Source organism: Lagopus muta, chromosome 12 (genome assembly GCF_023343835.1).
Source record: "Lagopus muta isolate bLagMut1 chromosome 12, bLagMut1 primary, whole genome shotgun sequence".
Lineage (NCBI taxonomy): Eukaryota > Metazoa > Chordata > Aves > Galliformes > Phasianidae > Lagopus > Lagopus muta.
The window spans coordinates 385,330-406,318 of NC_064444.1; the positions used below are offsets into that span (position 1 = coordinate 385,330).

Below are 20,989 nucleotides of genomic sequence, written 5' to 3' on the forward strand. Positions count from 1 at the left end.
CTGTCACCTTGGCTGGGTTTTTAATGGGTTTTCAGACGTGGTGCCTGCTTGGGTATGTGGGTTTTTCCAGGCAGTTGCAAGCACCTGGTCCAAGAATGGTCACTGTGAGCCTTCACTGCACCATGACTCCCACAGAGCCTGGCAGGCAGAGGGCAGAAAAATGAGAGGATGGGTGGCTCACAGAGCAAAGAGGGAAGACGAGCAGCACAACAGCCTGTGAGGAGACACATGAGGATCAGAATAGTGCTAGAAAGGGAAGACCGAAGAATGGCAAGAGAAAAGCTGGGTAGCGCTGCATTTGCTTGCTTAGTCGATGCCACAGGAAGTGAATTGATAAAAGAATATGAGTATTATGACAAACATGTTGTTATTGCCCTTCGTTATCAGCAATCAGCAAAGAAGGGAGAAACAGAGCTGGAGTGCGGGAAAGAAATCACTAAACTGTCAGGAATTGAAACAAACGCTTGTGTACTTGGTAACAAGTTCTTAAGTGCAGCTACAACCTTGCCTTGAAGACTGCATAAAAAAAGTGCAGAAATCTGACAACACACCCGATGTGTAAGTTCAGAGCGGGTTTTGAAAATGTGTGTTATTAATTCTACCTGTATCTTAACCTGACTAAACACACTAACAAGTGGAAAGCAAACTCGTGTGCAACCCAAGAAAAGAGAACTCATAGAAGAACACGCTGGGCGCCCAAGTGACATTTACAGAAGCAAGCAGACGAGTGCTGTGAATGCAGCCAGGCTCTGCTCAGTGTGTCTGCATCGAGGCGGCGCAGCCACTCGAGGTCAGGCACACAGTGCCCATGGGAGAGACCTGCAGCCAACAGCGTTGCTGGGGCAGAGCACAACACCACCTCTCACAGACGGCAACTTGAACGCCGCTGCTGATTTGCTATTCCTCACTGAGCGCTGGCTCTTGGGATATTCAAACCTCGGCCCCAAGGCAGCACCTGGAGAAGGGCTCCCAAGCACCATGCTGAACCACAATCTGCTGTCTGAAGTTTCTGTTGCCATTAGAAGCAGCACAAGCAGTAACAACCACAGCACAGACACGGGCACAACACTGACAATGTGCTCTAGAAGTGCAGCCCCGGTTCCACCTCCCTTGGGCTAATGTCAATGTATCCCTTGCTTGTTACTCTGAAAAAAGTGAACTGTTACACACAAAAAAAAACACACGTTGCCACTTTGCATGGAGTGATTTCTGACTAAAGTAACAGGTCCATCCTACTTCACAAAATCTTGACAATGATCTTCATTGCGTGAATGAGGTGCCAACCATGGGCTGCTCCACTGGACAGGTTCTCCTCCTGCAGGCGAGGCTGCCAAGCAAAGCCACTCTACTGGTTCTTAAAATCACTTTCTAAGTAGGAACTCGATACCTAATTTCTGTAACGTTACTTTAATCACCCCGGCTGTTCTTCCCAGGAATCGCTAGCCAACTCCTGAATATCTTCCCTCTGCAACACAACCGGCACAGCACATCAGCTGCTGCATCTCCCAGAAGGATCTGTGCAAAATGTAGTCCCATGCAATGACTTCAGCAGTTAAAGGAAATCTGATTTGTTCCAATCTCTTCACAATGAGATTACTCACTCAGCACTGAAATATTGCCATTTGCCGCAACGCCCAAGCATGGACAAGCTGGTCTCTGTGAAGGAAACATGCAAGGATGGGAGAAACCTCAATGACAGAGCGCAGGCAGGCCAGGCAGCTGCCCCTGAGCCTACTGCAGTGAGCACAGCCCACGCAGGTCAGGTCACCCCTTCACTCCTCGCAGTCCCTAGGCAGACAGCAGACACACCTGGCTATGCTGTGACTCACCGTCATGATGAGCTTCTCAACGCAGTCAGGGGACACACTGTGCAGGTGAGTGAGGTGCAGCTGCAGGTGGATCTTGTTGTTGAGCATGTCCTGGCAGAGCGGGCAGCGGAGCATGGGCTGCACCGAGTGCTGGGTCATGGCGTGCACCCGCAGCCGATTCACGTCTGTGTTACTGTACTTGCAGTATGGACACTGGTACATCTGCAGAGCAGAAAACGAATTGTGCAATTGTTACAGCTTTCTTTTTTCCTTACAGCTAGACTTTAGTAATTTGATGTCTTCTGTAGTCAGTTACCACCTTTCACCCTCTTTCATTTATTTTACTCTTTACTTTTGTCGCAGATGAAACAGTTACCCACAGATGTGCAAAATGCCGAGTGCTTGTCCTTACCTGCTCCGATTTGGTCTCTTCTGAAGTTTTTGACCATTTAAAGGAGAGAGGCGACTCAGAGCTGCCGGGAAATGGTACTCGTTTAGAGGATGCTGGAGGCTCCATCAGCTCCTTCTCTGCCTGGCTGGCCGGTGCTGCAACAAGAACAGATTCACATCAGGACATTCCCAAAGAGGCTGACGTTGGATGAAGATGGCGTTACCCTCTACACTGCTGTTTTTTCTTGAAACATGCACTGCCTAGTTGCATGAGGATGAGCACACGGACTAACTCACAACCTACAAAGCCTACCTAGACACAGAAAGTTTGTTCTTAATTATCTTCCATAGAAGGGGAATTGTGTCACTTACAGCCAGAAGCAGAGAAACCGCAGCTGCTTATGCATGCTGCCTACAGGAATCCTGTTAGGCGCAGGATTCCTTCCCCGTGCTTGCCTCTGACTCACAAACGCTGGGTCAGATGTGAAGGCCAACACACCATTCCTGCGAGCAGCTGGGCAGGTGCGGCAGAGCAGGATGCAAACCCCTGGCTCTGAGCACCCAAAGCTTTGCATGCGAACAGCCTGGAGAGCGTCTGCCCCAGGGATGGCTGGAAGCTGTGCAGACTGGGTGCAGGGTGCCACGAGGCCCCAGGAGGATGGCACTGAACTGCTGGGCCCACCCCTGGGAACAGTGCACACTGCAGACGCTTCCCAGCAGTGGTCCCACAGAGCCCCAGCAGTGGGACCCAACCTGCAGGGCGCGGGATGAGCACATCCTGCTGCTTCAGCAATGCAGGAGAGGAACCCAGAAGCCACAACGAGGCTCTGTGCAAGTTAAGGCTCTCAGAGAAGGCGCATACCCTGACCTTTCCCCCTCCCCCGAACCCTGGCAGCCTGGAGTACATAAATTTGTGGGACATCTATTATTTAAAAACTGTAAGGACAAGTATATTATACACAACCCCCGTCTCCTCCTCCCTGAACACACATTCATAACAGTACTTTAATCTGTCTCGAATCGACTTCAAACCCATTTCGCCCTTAATGGGAGTTATTCATTTTCACTTGAAAGGTAATGTATGACAGCTGGATATTTAATATGATGGATTGGCTGCCGATTAACAAGGCACGGCAGCATTCTCAGACCGGTCCCCCATACTCTTCCCCCTTCCTCTTCTTCTCTGGGTGAGCTCACTGGTGTCTGTGCCTTGTTCAGAGGATGCAGTCAGAGCAAAACCCAGGTAAACCGCTTCCTTCTCACAGACCCTTCACTTACAGACACGAGATGTGTTTCAGAGGCACCACATCACAGTAAGGAAAGTGATCTGTGTTTCTGTCTTTCCCTGCCAGGCCTCAGCCCCGAGCTCCAGTCATGAAGGAATAAACTAACTTCGTGGAATCATAGAGTCACTCAGGTTGGAAAAGACCCATGAGGCCGCCGAGTTCAGTGACCCAACTGTAGACACTGTCCCATGGTGCTGAACGCTTCGCACAACCTCTGAAATCCCAACTATGTTTCCAATTTCTTTCCTATGGGAAGCAGCCAACGTACAATTCGGGAGAAGTGAAAAGCAGTTAAAATTTAATTCTACTTACCATTTTCCAAACTGCCCATTTTTCTAAATGCACTTGATCCATCCCTAACTTTTATCCTTCGGAATCAGAACTATTAATGACTGTCCAGATCCCAGAGAAACTGCTTTGTTGCAGTGAACTGAAAAACACACACTGAATATTTCTTCTAAGCGTCATTTTTTTGTGCTGACAGCTCAGATGGGAATTTTAACTCAAGACCCAAGTTTATTGTTGATCAACAGCCAAATTCACTAAGTGACACATTCAGTCCACATCACAGATCAGAGGAATTAAAAGCTCTTTTCTGCCTGGGGAAATGAGGACGCGCTGCTCCTGCAGCTGCAGTTCAGCACCAGGCTTGGGGCAAAGGCATGGCAGGACAGAAGGATATGGGCTTACAGTACAATGTATGACAAGTTACCTATTAGCACTTGCATTATTTTGACCCTCTAAGCGGATTATTACAGATTGCCTGGCCTCAGAGATCTGTGTTACTCCACAAATGCACCTGGAAGCCCCATGCACCAGGACGGTGCTGCCCTACTGGGGCCTTGAGGAGACTTCTCGCACATCTTGGCACCTCCTGCATTTCAGAGGATGAAAGGAAATCTCCCCGGGTGGAATGGGACACTTCCTCGAGTGCAGGTCCTTCCTTCTGCCAGCTGTGTCCCAAGAAACAGATGACTCCTGGTCTGGGTGGGCAGGAGCTGCCTCCTCTACTGCCATCAGCTCTTCTAGCTAACGCACCGCTGACAGCCCCTTCATCTAAACTTCTATCTCCCGACCCAGCAACATAATGGAGAAACCAATTAAATGATTATTAATTCATGCTGTTTTCCGTAAGCCAGAGGTTCTCATCTCCCTGCATTCCGTAAACCAGCTTGCCACTTGCCCTAGAAATTTACAGTGGGGTTTCTGCTATCTCCATTGATTTAGAGAACGGAACGACCCCTCCCCCACACCCAGTCTCTTCCCACCAAGTTCAGCCGTCGGCCTGGGAAAAAGTTTTCCAGCGGGTTGCGGAGCTGTTTTCATCGCACGATGGAAAATAAAATTCCTTATTTGGCGGTGCCTCCCTCTGCTCAGCTCTCCCTGACGTTTCCTTGAAGCTCCCCCCAGCACCACGAGCCCACAGCCGGATGGGGCCGCCCGCCCGCGACAGCCCTGCGCCGAATGCCCGCCAACGCAGCAGCATCCCTCAGCAGCTCTTGCTTTCCTCTGGAAATGCTGAGGAGTGGGAGGACGGTTCTGCCTGCCCCACGATCACACAGCCCTCGCCCCCTGCGTGTGCAGGGCCAGGCCACCCCACACCACCACGCGTGGGGCTGCAGTGAGCCGCTCACTCAGTGCCGGCCAACAGCACGGCATGAATGGACGTGGGAGAGGAACTTCACCAAGAGACCCCGGCCACGCAGCAGCTGTGAGAGCACGGCCTGGGCCTTCCAGAAATGGCACCTGGGTGTAGAGCACCATTACAGTGCTGCTGGTTGTTACTTCGCGTGTTAATAATATATGGTTGGATGTTTCTTCCTGAAACGCTGTCTGTTTACATTCCCTATTCCCTGAAGGTACCATTCGTTCTAATAAGATCTTGTAGCCACACTAACAGGACTCTACACCGCCTGTTGCTCTGCGGTACTTTTTCAAATCTGTATTTGATAAGTAACGCGACTGTATGATAGACAGATGTGAATACATGAGGATCTGCAAGCACACCTTTGTACCCAGACCGTTATCGCTATCTTTCAAAAATACGGCTCTGAAGATGGTCAGATAATTCGTTTTTCTAATGCTGTGTCACACCTGCAGCCCGCAGTGTGTTCCAACCACAGAATTATCACTAAACGTCCACACGACAGCACCCGAAAGGCCCAACCAAGTGCCACGAGGCTGCTCTGCACCACCACGAGCGCCGGGACACTGCACAGGGCACAGCGGCAGCGCCTGCACCAACACACAAACCTCCCACTGCCCCCCAGCATTGGCACCGTGCCGGGGCTCCACGGGGTGCTGCCTGCGGACAGAGCAGTGCAATGGGGAGAGAAATGGTCCAAGCCAGCTGGGCAAGGCAGGGCCACACAGAGACATGAGGAAAACGATTCTGACCAGGCCCAGGGAAGACCTGGTTGGCACAATCTCACCCCACCTGGAGCACAGCAACGCTCCATGCCTGCAAAGTGATGCACTGAAACCTTTCCTCCCAGCAATGATACCTAAGATTATGGGTTTAGAACCACGGGATATCATTTGTTTGTCTCACATTACAGAGGAAACAAGACGTAATCTTTTATATTTACCTATTCCATATGGTTCTTGAACCAGCCATCAATCTGGGTGAATATTACCGTCCAATTCAATTGAATAAATATTTCAACTAACCTACATGAGAGTCTATATCATCTCATTTACTGAAATCAATGTGCAGAGCTTGGGAATGGTATCAACAACAGTACTCCTACCAACTCCTTGAGAAGAGCACGGGAGGGATGGGCAGTGCCAGGCAGCGCTGCAGATGGGGGATCTCCCAGCCAGAAAGGGCACGAGCTCAGCAGAGATGCAGGCAACATGGACTCCATGCGCTGGGGGCATACAGCACAGAAGTGCCTGAGAACAGGAGGGCTGACACAGCCACCAGCCTGCAGAGCACCGCACACCCAGTGCAGCAGCTGGGCCTTGGGGTGCTCCTGGCTCCAGCACGGCCAGTGGTCAGCTGGGAACACGGAGCCCTGCTGGAGCTGGGAGAGGGCCTCCACAGAGCCGTCGCCTCCCTTCACTTCATGGAAACATCAGAATGCATCTGCTGGCACTGTGCGAGCTGAGGGCAGCCCAGCTCTGAACATCAGGCAGCTTCCAGGCAGTCCCAGCACCCCCAGTCCTGCCCCAGCACTCCTCCTTGGCTGGAGCTGGTGCCCAGAAACCTTTCATGCTTTGTAAATCCTCAGGAAAGCCACATTGGCACCAAAGCTCCCGCCTCATCCCCATCCCCATCCCATTGCAAGTCTCCTGCACACACACTCCAGGGTCAAGAGATGCTCCATCACGGCCCCCTGCTCCGCTCCCTGCCAGCTCTCTCCTTTTCTTTGCTCTGGCACCACTGAGCATTCTGGCCATTAAGTGCTCAACAAATGCCATATATTAAAAAAACAGAAAAAAAAGCAGCAGGGGGTGGGGGGACAGTAATAGATTTCCGTCAGGATGTGCCTGACCTGTTTTTTTCAATTTCAGTAATTAGAAAGGCAGTGGGCCTGTAGGAATTATTCATAAACTGCAGGAGCTGTGCAGTATACATTTATGTTAAACATGTCAAATCCGATTGAAATCATGCCTGCCAGCACCATACTCCATAAACACACTTTTCTGCAACAATTTCCCAGCTCTCGGCAGCCCATTAATACCTCCTTTAATAGCAATCTACCACGGATTCGAATCAGGGACGCTCCATTGCACTAATTGCTCTGTGTTAGGTGAGCATCATGGATTTAAAAAAAAAAAAATCATTAAAAAAAATAAAAGCCCTTCAGGCTACTCCTCCAGAAATATTTCATTTCAATCCATATTTTAAATAGAGTTTGTTTCTTGTTTTTTGGGGAAAAAAATCTGATATTCTACATCTACACGACTGACAGTGCATTAAGAAAGTCTCTTTCACAGCTGGGTCACTGCATACCGAAGTGCTTCTCTCCAGCTAAAAAACACACGCAAACATACTCTGAATCTTGCAAGCTTCACACTGAGCTACACGGCTGGGGTCCAGGCTCCAGCTGGAAATCAGTGTGTGGATGTAATCATTTACATCCTGACTTAAAAATGGAGTCAAGGAATGGCCACATTTCTTCTCTCTGCTTGTAAGAAGTCGTGTGTTAATCACAGTGAGCTCATCTCTAATGCTCAGACACTGGGCAGAGCATCCCTTTGCAGCACTGCAGAGGGCAGGACGGCGGGCAGGATGGCGGGCAGGATGGCGGGCAGGATGGCGGGCAGGATGGCGGGCAGGACGGCGGGCAGGATGGCGGGCAGGATGGCGGGCAGGACGGCGGGCAGGATGGCGGGCAGGACCCCTGCACAGAAGGGATGGCAGCTCTGGCAGTGAGGGCTGCACTGCACTACGCTCAGCAGCTGCCACATCCCACTGCCGTGAGAGACAGCAAGCAGGTCTGCACAGACATGGGCCCTGCAGCCATCCCTCTGCATGGAATGCTCTCGGAGTCACACAACAGCTTTGCCTTCCACGAAGCACTGCTGCCTGTGACAAATGCACAGAGGCAGCGTGTGCCCTGCAGAGAGCAAACCGTGCTGCACTTGTACACACCTCGCAGGAGCGATGAAGAGATGTATGAGAACTTAACTGAGGTAACAGGAATTCTTGCTTGGGATGGAGCTCTCCTCTTGTGTACTTTAATGGAAAACGTTACTTTAAAAATTTTTTTGGTTAGGAATATTCTCTTCTAAAATAAGTACAAAAACGAATCGATAAATTTATTCTGCAGCTGAAAACATTTTGGCAAACTTTCAATGAAAGCAGCGAAGTTTCTCCTTTCAGCAAATAGCTGACCCAGCACTGCCTGCCACAGCTGTGCCATAAAGAAGACACACAAACCTGACTCACTCCGGGCAGCCACACGAGGCCTTTTTTTTTAGAAATCTGACAAAAATGATCGCGCCGTCTGCAGTTAAGGAAGCGAGGTACAGACGGTGAGTAAATCGCTAAGGAACGTGATGAGCAAACTGCAGCACAGCACACAGAGGCCAGGTCCCGCAGCCTGCACTCCAGCACACTGCTGCATTCCTGCACCTATCTCCCTCCTTCACAGACCTGCAGCATTCGCAGCCGCTCCGCAGGGCTCCCAGCGCAGGGCAGACTGTGCTGCTCTGCTTGTGGCCGCAGCTCTTCTGATCTCCAGGGAACACTTCTGAGGCACCTTCCCAGAAATTCTGCTCCAGTGTTTCACCAACTGTATCAGGAGACCTCTTTTTTTTTACTATTATCTAACCCCAACCTTCCTCCTTTCCATTTAGGGCCATTATTTCTTGTTGTCTATATCCTGAATAGAGAGATCAAATTATTTTCTTCCATTCAGAAGCACTTTATGCACAAGAAGACTTATTTTGTCCTCCCCTCTTTTTGGGTCAGATAAGCTCCTTTATTCCACTTTCTCCTTAGAGCTGCCATTATACTGACCACGGTCTTTATTTGTGCTGTTCAGCTTTTCTGAAATTGCTCTGCTTTCCTGACACCCAGAGCTCTGAAGCAGACACGATCCTCCAGGGGAGGCTTTCCAGAGCTGAAGAAATGCATCTCTTTCTTATAGTATTTTTATCTACATCACGATTAGTCGAGCTTCATTTTGAGAACGTCCTGAACAGCACCACCAGAAGCCTTTCTAAGGAGAAGACACAAGATGCTGCCTGCAATGAGGCCTTCCTCACACGGAAGGAAATTGGGTCGTGTTGACATGATTTGTTCTTGACAAATCCATGTCGACTGTTCCTCATCTCATTATCTTCCAGTCAGTACTTACAAACAGTTGTTTGGTCAATTCCCAGGAAAATCTGGGGCAAATGAAGCTGGCAGGTGTGCGGTTCCCCAGCCACTCCTCTGCTTACAGATAAATACCATGTCTGTCCCCCCACAGCCCCATCTCTCATTTTCTGGGACTCACAAGAGAGCAGCTGACAGGTTGGACAGCTGAGGTGGTCGCCTCCTCAAAATGCCCAAGGATGAAGCAGTGGACACAGACCTGAACACAGGTGGCTGAACTGAACCCTTGGCAACCTGTTCCTGCGGCTGGACCACGAGCCTTCGTGCAGTGCAGCCAGCAGGGCTGCTGCTCTCTCATGCCGTTGGCGCATTTAGTCAAGATAAAAGCACAGAACGTGACCACTCTTCAGTTTTGCTGACATCAGGGTTGAGCTGCAGACCAGCTCGTGCCCTGCAGTCTTCTTACAGCAAGGCATTGTTTGAGTGCCTCTTGGTGCTCCCTATATCCTGGGATATCCCCATATCCTTCCCTGGCTGCATCTCAACTTCCACTGCTGCATTTTGATAACCTGCATAGGTGGACAGTGCAGATCTATTTTGTCAAGACTAACATAACCCAGTTTCTATTCCCTTCCATGTCTGGGGTCCACAAGGACACAGTGACACAGCCACGCTCTTCAAGGGAGCTTGAAAGCAGAAACAACGCAAGACTGAGGGTGGTACGTGTCGAGCAAATCCACTGTACATAAATGAATTCAGAACCTCTTTTGCTTTCAAGTTCAAGGCTAGTGTTGCTACGCATTTGAAAGCAGGCCTCAAATTCAACAACACACATGCAGAAACCTTGCTGGGGCTTTACGCTTCAGGCTGGCAGTGGCCCTGGGTGCTGTTTGTCCAGATACACACACACAGCAGCCTAGCTGCGTTTTCCACTGTATGTTTTCCTGTGAAGACTTAATGAAGCTGTGAAATCTACCCACGGATTTTGCAAAGAGAAACCTGAGATTCTTACTCAGCAACGTAAAGATTGTTACACACCTACAGTTTGTTTCAGGATGTCACAGATCCAGCAGAAAGCAAGCAGTTAACAGAGCACGAGCACAGGGTCTGCCTCTCTGCTCTTCTGTGTAAAAACCAGAGTTATGGTAAAAACCAGACCATAATAGAAAAGTAGGTTAGCAATCTCTCCAGTCTTAACTACAGGGTGGGGTTTCATGATATGCTTAATCCAGCCTAAGCGCTGTCAGCTGCCAACAAGGGCAGTCCCTTTCCTCTCCTCCAATCCCAGCTGCACATTTCCACTGCCCGTGTCAGGCCCAGCACCACGTGAGAACAGACGAGCTCTGACCTGCGGCCATGGGGCTGGCAGGGAATGCATGAGTGACCATGGCTTGAACTACGTGAGCCTGTTGCAAAGCTACACCCGAAGACTTCACAGCGCCTACATCACACCAACAGCACTGTGCAGCATGGTTGTTTAAGGAAAGAATTTTGCAGAGCAGTGTTCTGCAACTCCCCGCTTTCCTTTCTCAGATTGAAAGATAAAGAGGGACCAAAACCCACCTGTCCATTTGCTCTGGTCCTTGTCCCCTGCACTCTCTTGCTCCTTGGCAGGCTCTTCAGCATCAACAGCTGTTTCATTGGGCCCTTCTGCATCTTCAGTGGCTTCGTCTGAAAAACAAGAAGCAGAAAGAATAACATAAAAATGAAAGTCAAGTCAGAAGATCAAATAACTGCCACTGAGGAACAGAGCGCAACCGCTGGGTGTTGATGCCACCCAGCATTATCCGGTGACCACCTACTAGCTGGTAAAGAAAGGCTATGGAAGATACTGAGGGGAGGAAGTGAACCTGGCCTATGACTGCCACTTACAGCCCCTGCGGTGTAACAAGCAGAAAAACGATTGCCTGGAACGAGAAGGGTCTACTCAACCATGCCATAGATCAGAGAAGTGCTGGAGCCTGATCAGAGCCCTCAGCACCGTCAGCCTCTACTCTTCCCTCATCCCCAGCTCAAGCTCCTAGGAATGGACGGCACTGCACAGCGTGGCCCTGACCACTGAGACCCCCAGACCACCTCAGAGCAACACAACTCACTGCTGCTCAAAGCAGGGGGCAGAGGGCATGGCCCTGACACAGGACATGGGAGGAGGCTGCTGAGGGGCCTTATTTTCATCCCAGCCACGGGAAAAGCTCGAGCACACAGGCAGCAGCAGTGCAAAAGCACGAAGGAAAAACATGAAATGGCACTGCCCAACCATGAACAAAAGCAGCGGAGTGTGGTGGCCGCGGCTGCACGGGGCACATCGACATGGCTGAGCGCCGCTCCATGTGCAGGCACCCTCGTTAGGCGGGACACAGGGAGAGAGACAGCTGTAGCTGCCAGACCTCCAACACCAGGATGTAACAGCCACATTATCATCTAACATCTCGGGTATGTATGTGTAGTGCAGGCAGCTCAGCAGCCACCACGTAATTGACGGGGGCTACATCAACAGTGGGAGGAAAGGGTACTTTTAAGCCATTATATCCTCTTTCAGGCAGGAGAGTTCATAATTTTAACTTGCATTATGGTCATGGAAAATCCAAGGCTATCCTGAGGCTTTATCTGAACTACCTAACTAGTTAAATCATCTCCCTTCACACATCCTCCTCCTAACAATGACAGGGCAAGAAATTGGGATTAAAAAATATATATATTAGGAGACTGCAGATACTCAGCACTGCCCTTTGAGAACGTGGCAACTTAAATCAAGGAGGAACTTGCAGAAGCATCCAGAGATCCGCAGTGATATTCAGAGGAAGCGTTGCGATTTATACTCCACCTCTCTTTCACTTTTTTTTACGAGCTAAAGATGCTTGAGAACTGCAGGGATCCCAGGAGTCTTATCCCGAGAGAACAGATCCCAGAGCAAGAGGCACCTCTGGGGAAAGCGCCTACTGCAGAAAGCCACGTGCTACTGACGCAGAGGTGAGACGAGCGGTCTGCCTTGCGAGACGCGTGGTCAAGTTTGCTGGAGAAAAGGCTGTGGCATCAGCAGTCGGGTTCCCATTTCAGAAAATACTCCATTTTCCCCCCCCCCCACTTCTCCCCCTCCCCCCCCAAACCCACTCCCTCGCTGCCTTCCAAAGGCTGTGGTGCAGGGTGAGAGCGCGGCTATTTAACAGAGGCAGCTGGCGTGAAGAGCAGATTTATGCCGGCCTGATCAAACCCCTTCATTAAGAGTTGTCTATTGCCGCGTTAAACCCTCGCTAAGGACACCCAGGGGCTCCCAGCTCCCCGCCCCGGCTGCCCGCGGGCGCTGCGGGCACAACAAAGGTGCCCGGCGCGGCGGCACTCCCGGCTACGACCCGGAGGTGTCAGCATCGGCATGGCAGCAGGACGGCTGCTGGCTGCCCGCTCAGACGCTGTCTGGGCTCTAACCTGAGCATGTGGAAATAATAGACGTCTTCAAGTGCACTGTCTGGTTTGAGGGAAATAAAATAGGACATTCATAAGCAGTTACACCATCTGTCTTTATACCATCATCATCATCAACAAGGGGAAAAAATAGCTCCTTAAAATGGATGAAAGCCCAGGCTGACAGTAACCGGAAAAATGTGAGCTATGAATACCAATAAAGGTAGAAAATGATTAAAAAACAAGGCTACAAATGGCAACTCCTTCTGCCCTGCTCAGCGTGCAGCCCCTCATTCAAGGCACAGCCTGTCTCACTGGGCAGCCCTTAACAAAGCCACCAGACAGACTCTCGTACCAAGCGCTTGCTGAGCCCTGTCCTGGAAGCAGCTCCTCTCTGAGGATAAAATCTGCCTCCTTGGCTCAAACACCCCTGTGCTGGACAGGCAGGCAGCAGAAAAGCACACCCATGCTCCAAAACCTCCTCCTCCTCTCTCAACTCTGTGCAATTTTTTTTCTGAAAAGCAATTTCTAAAGCAGGATGAGAAGGGAAGAGAGCACAAGATGCATGTGCCCCGGGAGGCCCAGCTGGGCTGCAGGTCAGCAGCAGAAGCTCCGCGCACTGCTGCTGCTTGGCTATGAGCTCAGGCTGTCTGTGGCCGCCCCAGTGCTGCTCTGGGGCTGTGCTGCAGCCGTGCCGCTGCTCCTGGGAGGCTCTTGCAGCTGAGGGTTCTTGTGCTACTGCCGCCTGCACGAGGATGTGGGGCAGGGAAGCGTTAACTCCAGCTACCTCATGACGCTCTTCCAACAGATTTTTGGATGGCTAGATTCAACTTTGCTTGCTGTGCTCAACCCAACTTGTCCTGCAGCCATTGGTGCGTAAAACTGACTCCAGGCATGGCTGGGGGCACATCCTCTGCCACGCCAGCCTTCAGTTGGCCAATGGCACCCAACCACCTGTGCTTTTGCATTTCTTTGGGGCATCTTTCAGACAGAACAATGCCAGTAGCACATCTGGTGAGGAAAGGTCCAATTTTCTACTTGATCCGTTGCACATGCATCATGGAGTTGTTAAGCTCCAGTTTTCTTCCATCTTAATTGTCTGCAAATCCCAATGGCACGCTGCTCCCATGCTGTACTCTAACAGAGCGACTTTTGCCTTTACCTAAAGCCTGACAGCCAAGACAGGAGTAGGAAGAACACCTCATGGTCAACTCCTGAAGGCCAAATGGTCAGTAAGATATGGGAAATTTATTTCCAAATAACAGTGATTCTTTGAGGCTGCAAACACTGCCTGTTAGGATTGTTTCACCTTACAGCTTGAGTGTATTTTCATTATGGGGACTGATAAAAACTCTCCCAGTTAGGTGCTCAACTCAAAGTTGTTCGTCTTAAGAAGTGCCCCAGTCAGGACTGATATCCAGGGGGTGTGATGATCCCGCAGTATCTCAGCTGTACACTGGAGTGTCTGCAGGTCAAGGGCAGACACTGAACACAGAGGCATGGAAGTCCTTCACAAAAGATGTTTCATAGGAGGCACTGGGGGCTCCGGACAGGCAGAGATGCTGCTCTGCCTCACACACAGACGATGTAGGAGCCAGACTGGTACCCTCAGCTTCCCAGCTAAGCATGGTTTATGGGTCTGTGAAGGGTAAGTGGACTTCATCTGCGAGAAGCTCACCAGAGCAAGTCCAAAGCTGTTGCTACTGGATCTGCATGAGGGGGATCACGTCCCATTGAAACACAAATGTTACAGCCTGCCCATGGGTCCCCATGCCAGAGTGTCGCCCACGAGGCACGTGACGTTGCGTTAATAAATTCTTAAAGGAATTTTCCAGCCCTAGGGCATCAGGTCAACAACAAGAGTGCGCAGCTGTAACTGTGGGCAGGCAGAGGGCTGAGGAGTCTGCTCCTCCATCATACAGAACCGCCCCATGCAAATTCCTAGGAAAAGTCTTTTCTTCCTTCGTGAATAAATCATTTTAGACAGTGGCATTTCCTTTTAATTTAAAATTAAAGCAGTCACTATGGGAGGGAGGGAGGGTGAAGAAGAGGGGGAGAGGAGTCTGGAAAATCATGGGCATCTCCTGACATCTGCAGATGTCGGAGTCTCTGAGCTCAGTTACGCACTGAAAATGCGCCCGAGTCCCCGCACACAGCACTTCCACCCCCCTCCGAGCCGATGAAGTTCGTGGGTGTGGAGAACTCAGCAAATGACGACTGGATTCAGACCAGGCTGAGCAGCCAAGACCTCCCCCCTCCTCCCTGCTGTATTTTCCTTAACAAACCCAGATCCCATATCTGAGGGGGTAAGGGGCATTTCAGGGGTGGTGGAATTGTAGCGACGGGAGAGAAAGGGCACGCATTTGCCTCCCCACCCTCCGGCAGGCTCAAGAGCTGAGAAACATTAGCTGTCATGAACCACAATCAAATCAGGTTTGAAATATTTAGCAGTGGCTTGGAAAATGCGGTGGTGCAGCTCTGACAGGCGAGATGTGCAGACACCCATTTTCCATTATAATGGAAATATCAAGCCTGTTCTGAATATGTATAACCTAGAAAAATGTATTGATTTTTCATTCGGCATTAAAAAAATGAAATACCCTGCAGCTGTCAAAAGCCTTTTGTTAAAAGCTCATCTTTCCTGGAATGAGGTTTACCAGAAACAAGTTTTAATTGTACACAGGGTCTTTCCTTTGAAACAAAAAGAATCACTGACGCTCCCCCATTTCAGGGTAAGTAGCCAAAAAACCCCGCAGACAGGCAGCACGGAGACCCGGCTGACTTTTAAGCCAGTGCCGCAGGGAGCGCTGACAGCAGGGCCACGCACAGCCGGCTTCACGGGGAGGGGAGAACACCCCAGCAGGGCTCCACCTGAACCCACCTAACCCACGCCTGTGCACCGGGGGCAGAGAGCACACACAGAGCGTGGCAGGAAGCTGAGCTGAGCCAGCAGGACACGCTGCCCAGAGCCTGGCCAACTGGCTGTCCCGGCACCATGCGAGACGGGCAGCAGCTCCCTGCTTACAGGGAAATCGGTGCCAGCTATCGGCCGTGCTGCAGGCTGCTCCGCGCCACATGAGACCCACCGCGGCCACAGCACACACGGCCATCTCCGCTCCCACTGGGTGACCCAAAAGGCAGTGAGCTTCTGAACTTGGGTACTGTTGCAATCCCACGGCCTTGGCACTGCTCCTGCATGGGGGACGCCCATGCATACAGGGGAATGGAGCATCCTGCCTTCTGTTTCTCTCCCATTGTTTCTGTAAACCCACTGTGCTGGGACTTGTTAGGCGCGCACCGCTGCAGGTGGGTGGATGTGGAAGCTGCTGGTGGCCTGAGGTGGCAACTCGGAGATGGTGAGCCCCTCTGCCTCTGAATGCCTACTGCCTCAGAGTGGTTTTGTGAAAGAAAGATGAAACGGCGCAGGTTAGGTCACAGAGCATCACCCCGAGAACAATTAGGCCATTTCTTTGTAACCAAGTAACCTGCCCCCCAAAAAAAGCTCTCCTCTTCCTAACTTGCAGACTGTTTCATGTGAGGATGAGACAATCCATTCACATGGAATTATTTTTCTGCTCTCCCATATTTCTCACTGTGATCAACTTGTCTGGGGCTCATCTGCAAGGTGCATATGTATATATTCTAATACATTCTATACTATCTCCTAACTGCATCGTTCTACAGAAACTTGTTTACTTCCTGAAACAGACAGCAGAACGCCGAGCAGTGAAAGCACAAGGTACAGATCAAGAGAAGAACACCACGGAGATCTGGCCCTGATGTAAGAAGCTGGTAGGTGAGTCCCAGCACCTGACATGGGGCTGCAGGAAAACAGTAATAATCCTACATGCATATCCTGGATTAACAGCGCTTCCCTGTTTGAGAGGCCCTGTTTGAGAGCACGGTCAGAGTGAACCTATGCTGCTTTCATGACAAAAAGGAAAAGGCCACCTATGAACGTGTCCCAGACTGGCAGAGTCATCCCCATATCCTGTATTTTCAAGGAGGAAAGCTTAGCTGGCTCCTGTGCAGTTACTGATAAGGACAAATGTTCAGGTGAGCAAAACAAGAAGTTTGGCAGCAAAAAACAAAACAACAAGTTCGCAACAACATAAGTTCGCAAACTTATGGCTTCTGTTCCTTCATTTCCTGCTCCAATTGAAAAGTTCAGAATTTTCGGCCAATACAATAGCATCTGTATCACTGAGTATCTCCAGAACAAGCTCCTCGCTCAAAAGAAATAGAAGATCTTCAGCCAGATGCTGACATCTCCTTAAGTACAAATGCTTTTACTAATATGGTTACTATTTTGCATTCAGGCTCTTTATCTGATTTACCAGCTCCGCCAGAGGCCTCGCTTCCGAGCACTCCGTGGGCTTGCGGTGCCCACAGTCAGCATGCAGCGGGGAGGGTTGAAAAAGCCCCACAACCCTTTGCTTTGTAATTTTGGCAACAAGATGTAGCAGCGGTAAGGAAGAGAATAATACACTCCTGCAGTGCCATTACTGTGGTCAGTGTGTGCGTGTGGGAGCGCAAGGGAACCTGGATCTGACAGGCAGGGGATGAGGAAAGGCCCCGACTGCTCTGGAACTCTTCATCTGCTGGGCAAAGCGGGTAAGCACGGTCCTGCAGTAAACATCGCCTGGGAAAACAGCTCTGCACAAACAAGGTCAGCTTCCTGATGGGAGCAGAGCACGAGTTGCTCCCACCCCCTGCAGCCCAGGGGCTGTGTTTATCCAGCAAGCAATGGCTGACCTGGGGCTGGGGCGCAGTGCTGCACTGCCAGGTGCGCTCCCAACTCTCCCCACAGGTCTGGCAGCACAGTGACCAGCACAGAGCACTTCTGGAAGACGTGCGCTCAGCTCCACGTGCAGAGACCGAAAGCAAGAACCCGCTGCTCAGCCAGCACCGACTTCACTCTGTGCATGAGAACAGGGTTGTCTGGGTGTTTCTGTAAACCAGGCTGGATTTTAAGTCAGTGGAGCCCAACAGGGATTTGCCCCCTTTAATTTCAGCAAAACTAGAAAGGTTGCTGCTATTTTCACACATGAAATGTAAAAAAATGGCAAATTCCTTGAGCATGTTTGTAGTGAAGCGTGATGTGATTGTGTTGTCATTTATGGGAAATAATCGCAAGCCCATCTCTCCCTTTCCCCCCATTTTCCAGTCCAAATAACCATGAAAAATTACACTTCAATGTCAGGAGGACAACAAAGGAGGGGCTTTCTCCTGCCGCTTGACGGCTTTCCAGCACCCCCCACTCCTTTGGACAAAAACTACCTTGAATTCTATTTCATTTTAAATGTGATCTAACAAATTCATCTTGACAAGTTCCTCTCTTTTTTTCTTTTAAACAGCATTCTGCAGTTTAACCTAGCTCCAAATCGGAATCAGCTGGAAAGGAGACTCATGCAAATACACAAACACAGATCAAACAGCAAAACAAAAGAAAACACATCTCCAGCTCCAGGTCTGCAGGAAGGGCAGCTCGGCCTCTGAGATGGAGGCAGGCGGGAGGAGGGCCAGGGAACAAAGGGAAGGGACAGTGGGGAGGGCGAGCTGGGAGCAGGTGGGGTAGCGGTGGGGTGACGAGGCAGGACGGCAGCAGAAGGAGTTTGAGGACAGGGGGGTGCAGAGCCCAGTGCATCTTTGGAAACGAAGGGACCACGTCCCTGGCTGGCACTGCCCACTGCCGACCCCACACCAGCACAGGGCCACCAGCACTGGGCTGCTCCCATCAGCCGGCCAGATGCCTGCAGCTGCCCTGCCTCCCCACAGCATTGCTCCTCAGCACCCGTGTGCTGGCAAGGTGCCGCGCTGCACAGACACAACGACATGATGCTGACGCTTCACAACTGCTGCAGGCTTACTGGGCTCTCAGATTTTTAATAATAAAAAAGCCATCCTTGCTACCACGTACAACATCCACGTTGTTCTTCCTCACGCTCGAGACAAGGCCGTATGCTCAGAGAAATTCATCTCACACCCATGGGCTCACTGCGGTCGCTCTGGAGATGGCCTGCAGAACCAGCGACGTGGAACGCAGTGGAGACAGCCTGCGTCAAAGGCGTGAAACTCCAGCGGTGCCGCCCTCATTCACAGCAGTTGTGGCTGTGTCATGGAACCCAGCTTCAGGAGCTTATTTCCAGGGACTAACGCTACTGGACACAGACAGTCGCAAATGCCATGAATTGTGTGTATATGGGGTCCTTCTGGATCAAAAGAGGATCAGTCTCTATGATTCTATGATTCAGTCTTGCATTTTTCTTCATGAACTGCCTGCAGGAAAGGCTCATGGACAGGATTTGCAGGTGGAGTGCGATCAAGCAAGGTGAGACGTTCAGCCTGGTTCTGTTTCATCTCAGCCAAGAGATCGACATCAGAGTGTGACACCATCCAGGGATGGACCCTGCCCCAGGAAACAAGTAAAGCCCAGCTCCTCAGCTCTAAAATGGAAACAGCATTTGTCTGTCCCTCAGAGGTTCCAAAAAGACAAACAGTGGCAGTGTTTGAGGATCCGACACTTCAGTAATGGCGGCACAGCACATGCAAATACAACCACGGAACATCCATGCTTTCATCTGGGATAAAATAATCCCCACACAGAGCTGTTGGGGCAGGAGAAGGCCAGAAAGGGCAGCAGGCAGGGAAGGGGCAGAGCAGTGCTCTGGGAGCGGGGCTGTGGCCAAAGCAAGGGCGCTGCACGCCTTGGGTCAGGCCTGGCCCTCCTCAGCCACTCCTGGCTGTGCCAGTGACTGCAGACAGCCAACAGGAACCGCAGCCAACAGAGCGTGCTGGCAGAGGGAAGTATCTGTGTCCTGATATGTGTGTGTGTCCACGTGGGTCCGGCAGGCCGCCCCCCCACAAGAAGCCCAGAACAGAGAGCTGCTCTTGTGACCCGTACCATAATTCACTGTATTCTTCTCTCTTGCACGCACTGGCTACGCTCAGCACAATCCCAGTGTATTTCTGGTGACTCCTGACCTTGCTGTGATGTTGACAGCTTCCCATGAAGCCGGACCAAACCATTTGGATTGGTGCAAAAAAGAGAGAAAACTAGGCACACTACACACCTCGTGACACAGAAGATGGCAGAGATGCTCACGGCATGCAGTTACACAGCCCTGGAGCTGCCTGTGAGGACACACTTGAGGAACACCACGTCACACTGCAGCAGAGATGACCACGTCCGAAGGCTGAGCTGCCCCTTCCCCAGGTCTGGGTTACTAACACAAACAGAATGTCATTGATTGCTTTTCCACTCTTACTAATAAGCTTTCAGCAGAAGAAGATTTCAGCTTCCTGCAGCCAGCAGTCCCTTTTTCTCCACCTCTCCTGGCTTTGAGTAATTGAAAGCGACTGCAATCTCGGCCCGGGCTCTCCAGTATTCAGCTGTACGGGGAGGTCACGGGGTGTCAAGTGAAGCCTTTCCATTCACCTCCATACCACCAGTACTGCATTAACAGCAGCAGCCTGATCCACAGCCCAGAGGAATGTGCAAAATTACAGGGGCTGCTAACAGCCTCGGAAATCCTAACACAGCTTATCTGCAGCAGGGAGGGAGGGGTGCCAGCTGTGTCTCTGCAGAGAGGCCAGCAAGCTGCATCCAAGCAGAGCCCCAGCAAACCCCTGAATTTTTTCAATTTATGCATGTATATACAAGAAACTACATATTCACCCTTAATATTTTTGTGGCAAGTGAAACACATTCTCTATTCCCATATCCTCTTTCATACAGCAGGGAAGGATTTCAACTCACCATCAAATGTAAGACAAGATGGGCTGTTATGTGGCTGTTTTACCTTGGAAGTGAAAGGGAAGAGCTTGGGAATGCCCCCACAGAGGCCCTGAAGGTGCCTGCAGCTCACAAGCAGCCCAGCCTGCAGAGCAGTGCCCACTGCGGCTGGGAGGAAGGAGTGCTTCCGCCACCCTGGGATGCTCCTCACCCCTGCCATCCCTGAGCTCTGCTCTCTGGGAACAGTAACGAGGGAGCACCAGGTGCTCCAGGGATTCAAAATGTTCCTGGAACCTGGACGAAGGCGCACGTACAGGTGGTGGCTCCAGCAGAGGCCTGTGATAAGAATTTATTTCTTTCAATTATGAGCTCTTGTCCCCAGTCTCAGTTCATCAGCACAGCGCAGCCGAGTCAATGAAAGCTCTGTAATGCAGTAATCAGATGCACAGCGACTTCCTGGAACCGCCGGCTGTGCAAAGCAGCCGGCAGAGCTCTGGAAACAAGCAGCAACTTTGGAGGCAGGTTCCCAACCCAACCCATCTTTCTGCTCCCAGGCCACACGGAGCTCCTGTTTCTATGGCCAAGGCAAATGCAGCCTTAT

The 20,989-nt window shown here is 50.9% G+C and overlaps 1 protein-coding gene across 6 annotated transcripts in view; it reads right to left on the bottom strand.

Annotated features, from left to right (window-relative positions):
• Nucleotides 1-20,989, bottom strand: part of ZFHX3 (zinc finger homeobox 3) — a 510,916-nt gene that overhangs the window by 23,793 nt on the left and 466,134 nt on the right. For all 6 annotated transcript variants that reach the window (XM_048958823.1, XM_048958822.1, XM_048958824.1 and 3 more), the window contains 3 exons: nt 10,818-10,925; nt 2,221-2,354; nt 1,830-2,030 (listed from right to left, as the gene is read on the bottom strand). In XM_048958823.1, the coding sequence (XP_048814780.1) occupies nt 1,830-2,030; nt 2,221-2,354; nt 10,818-10,925 (443 nt within the window). The remainder of the gene's footprint in view (nt 1-1,829; nt 2,031-2,220; nt 2,355-10,817; nt 10,926-20,989) is intronic.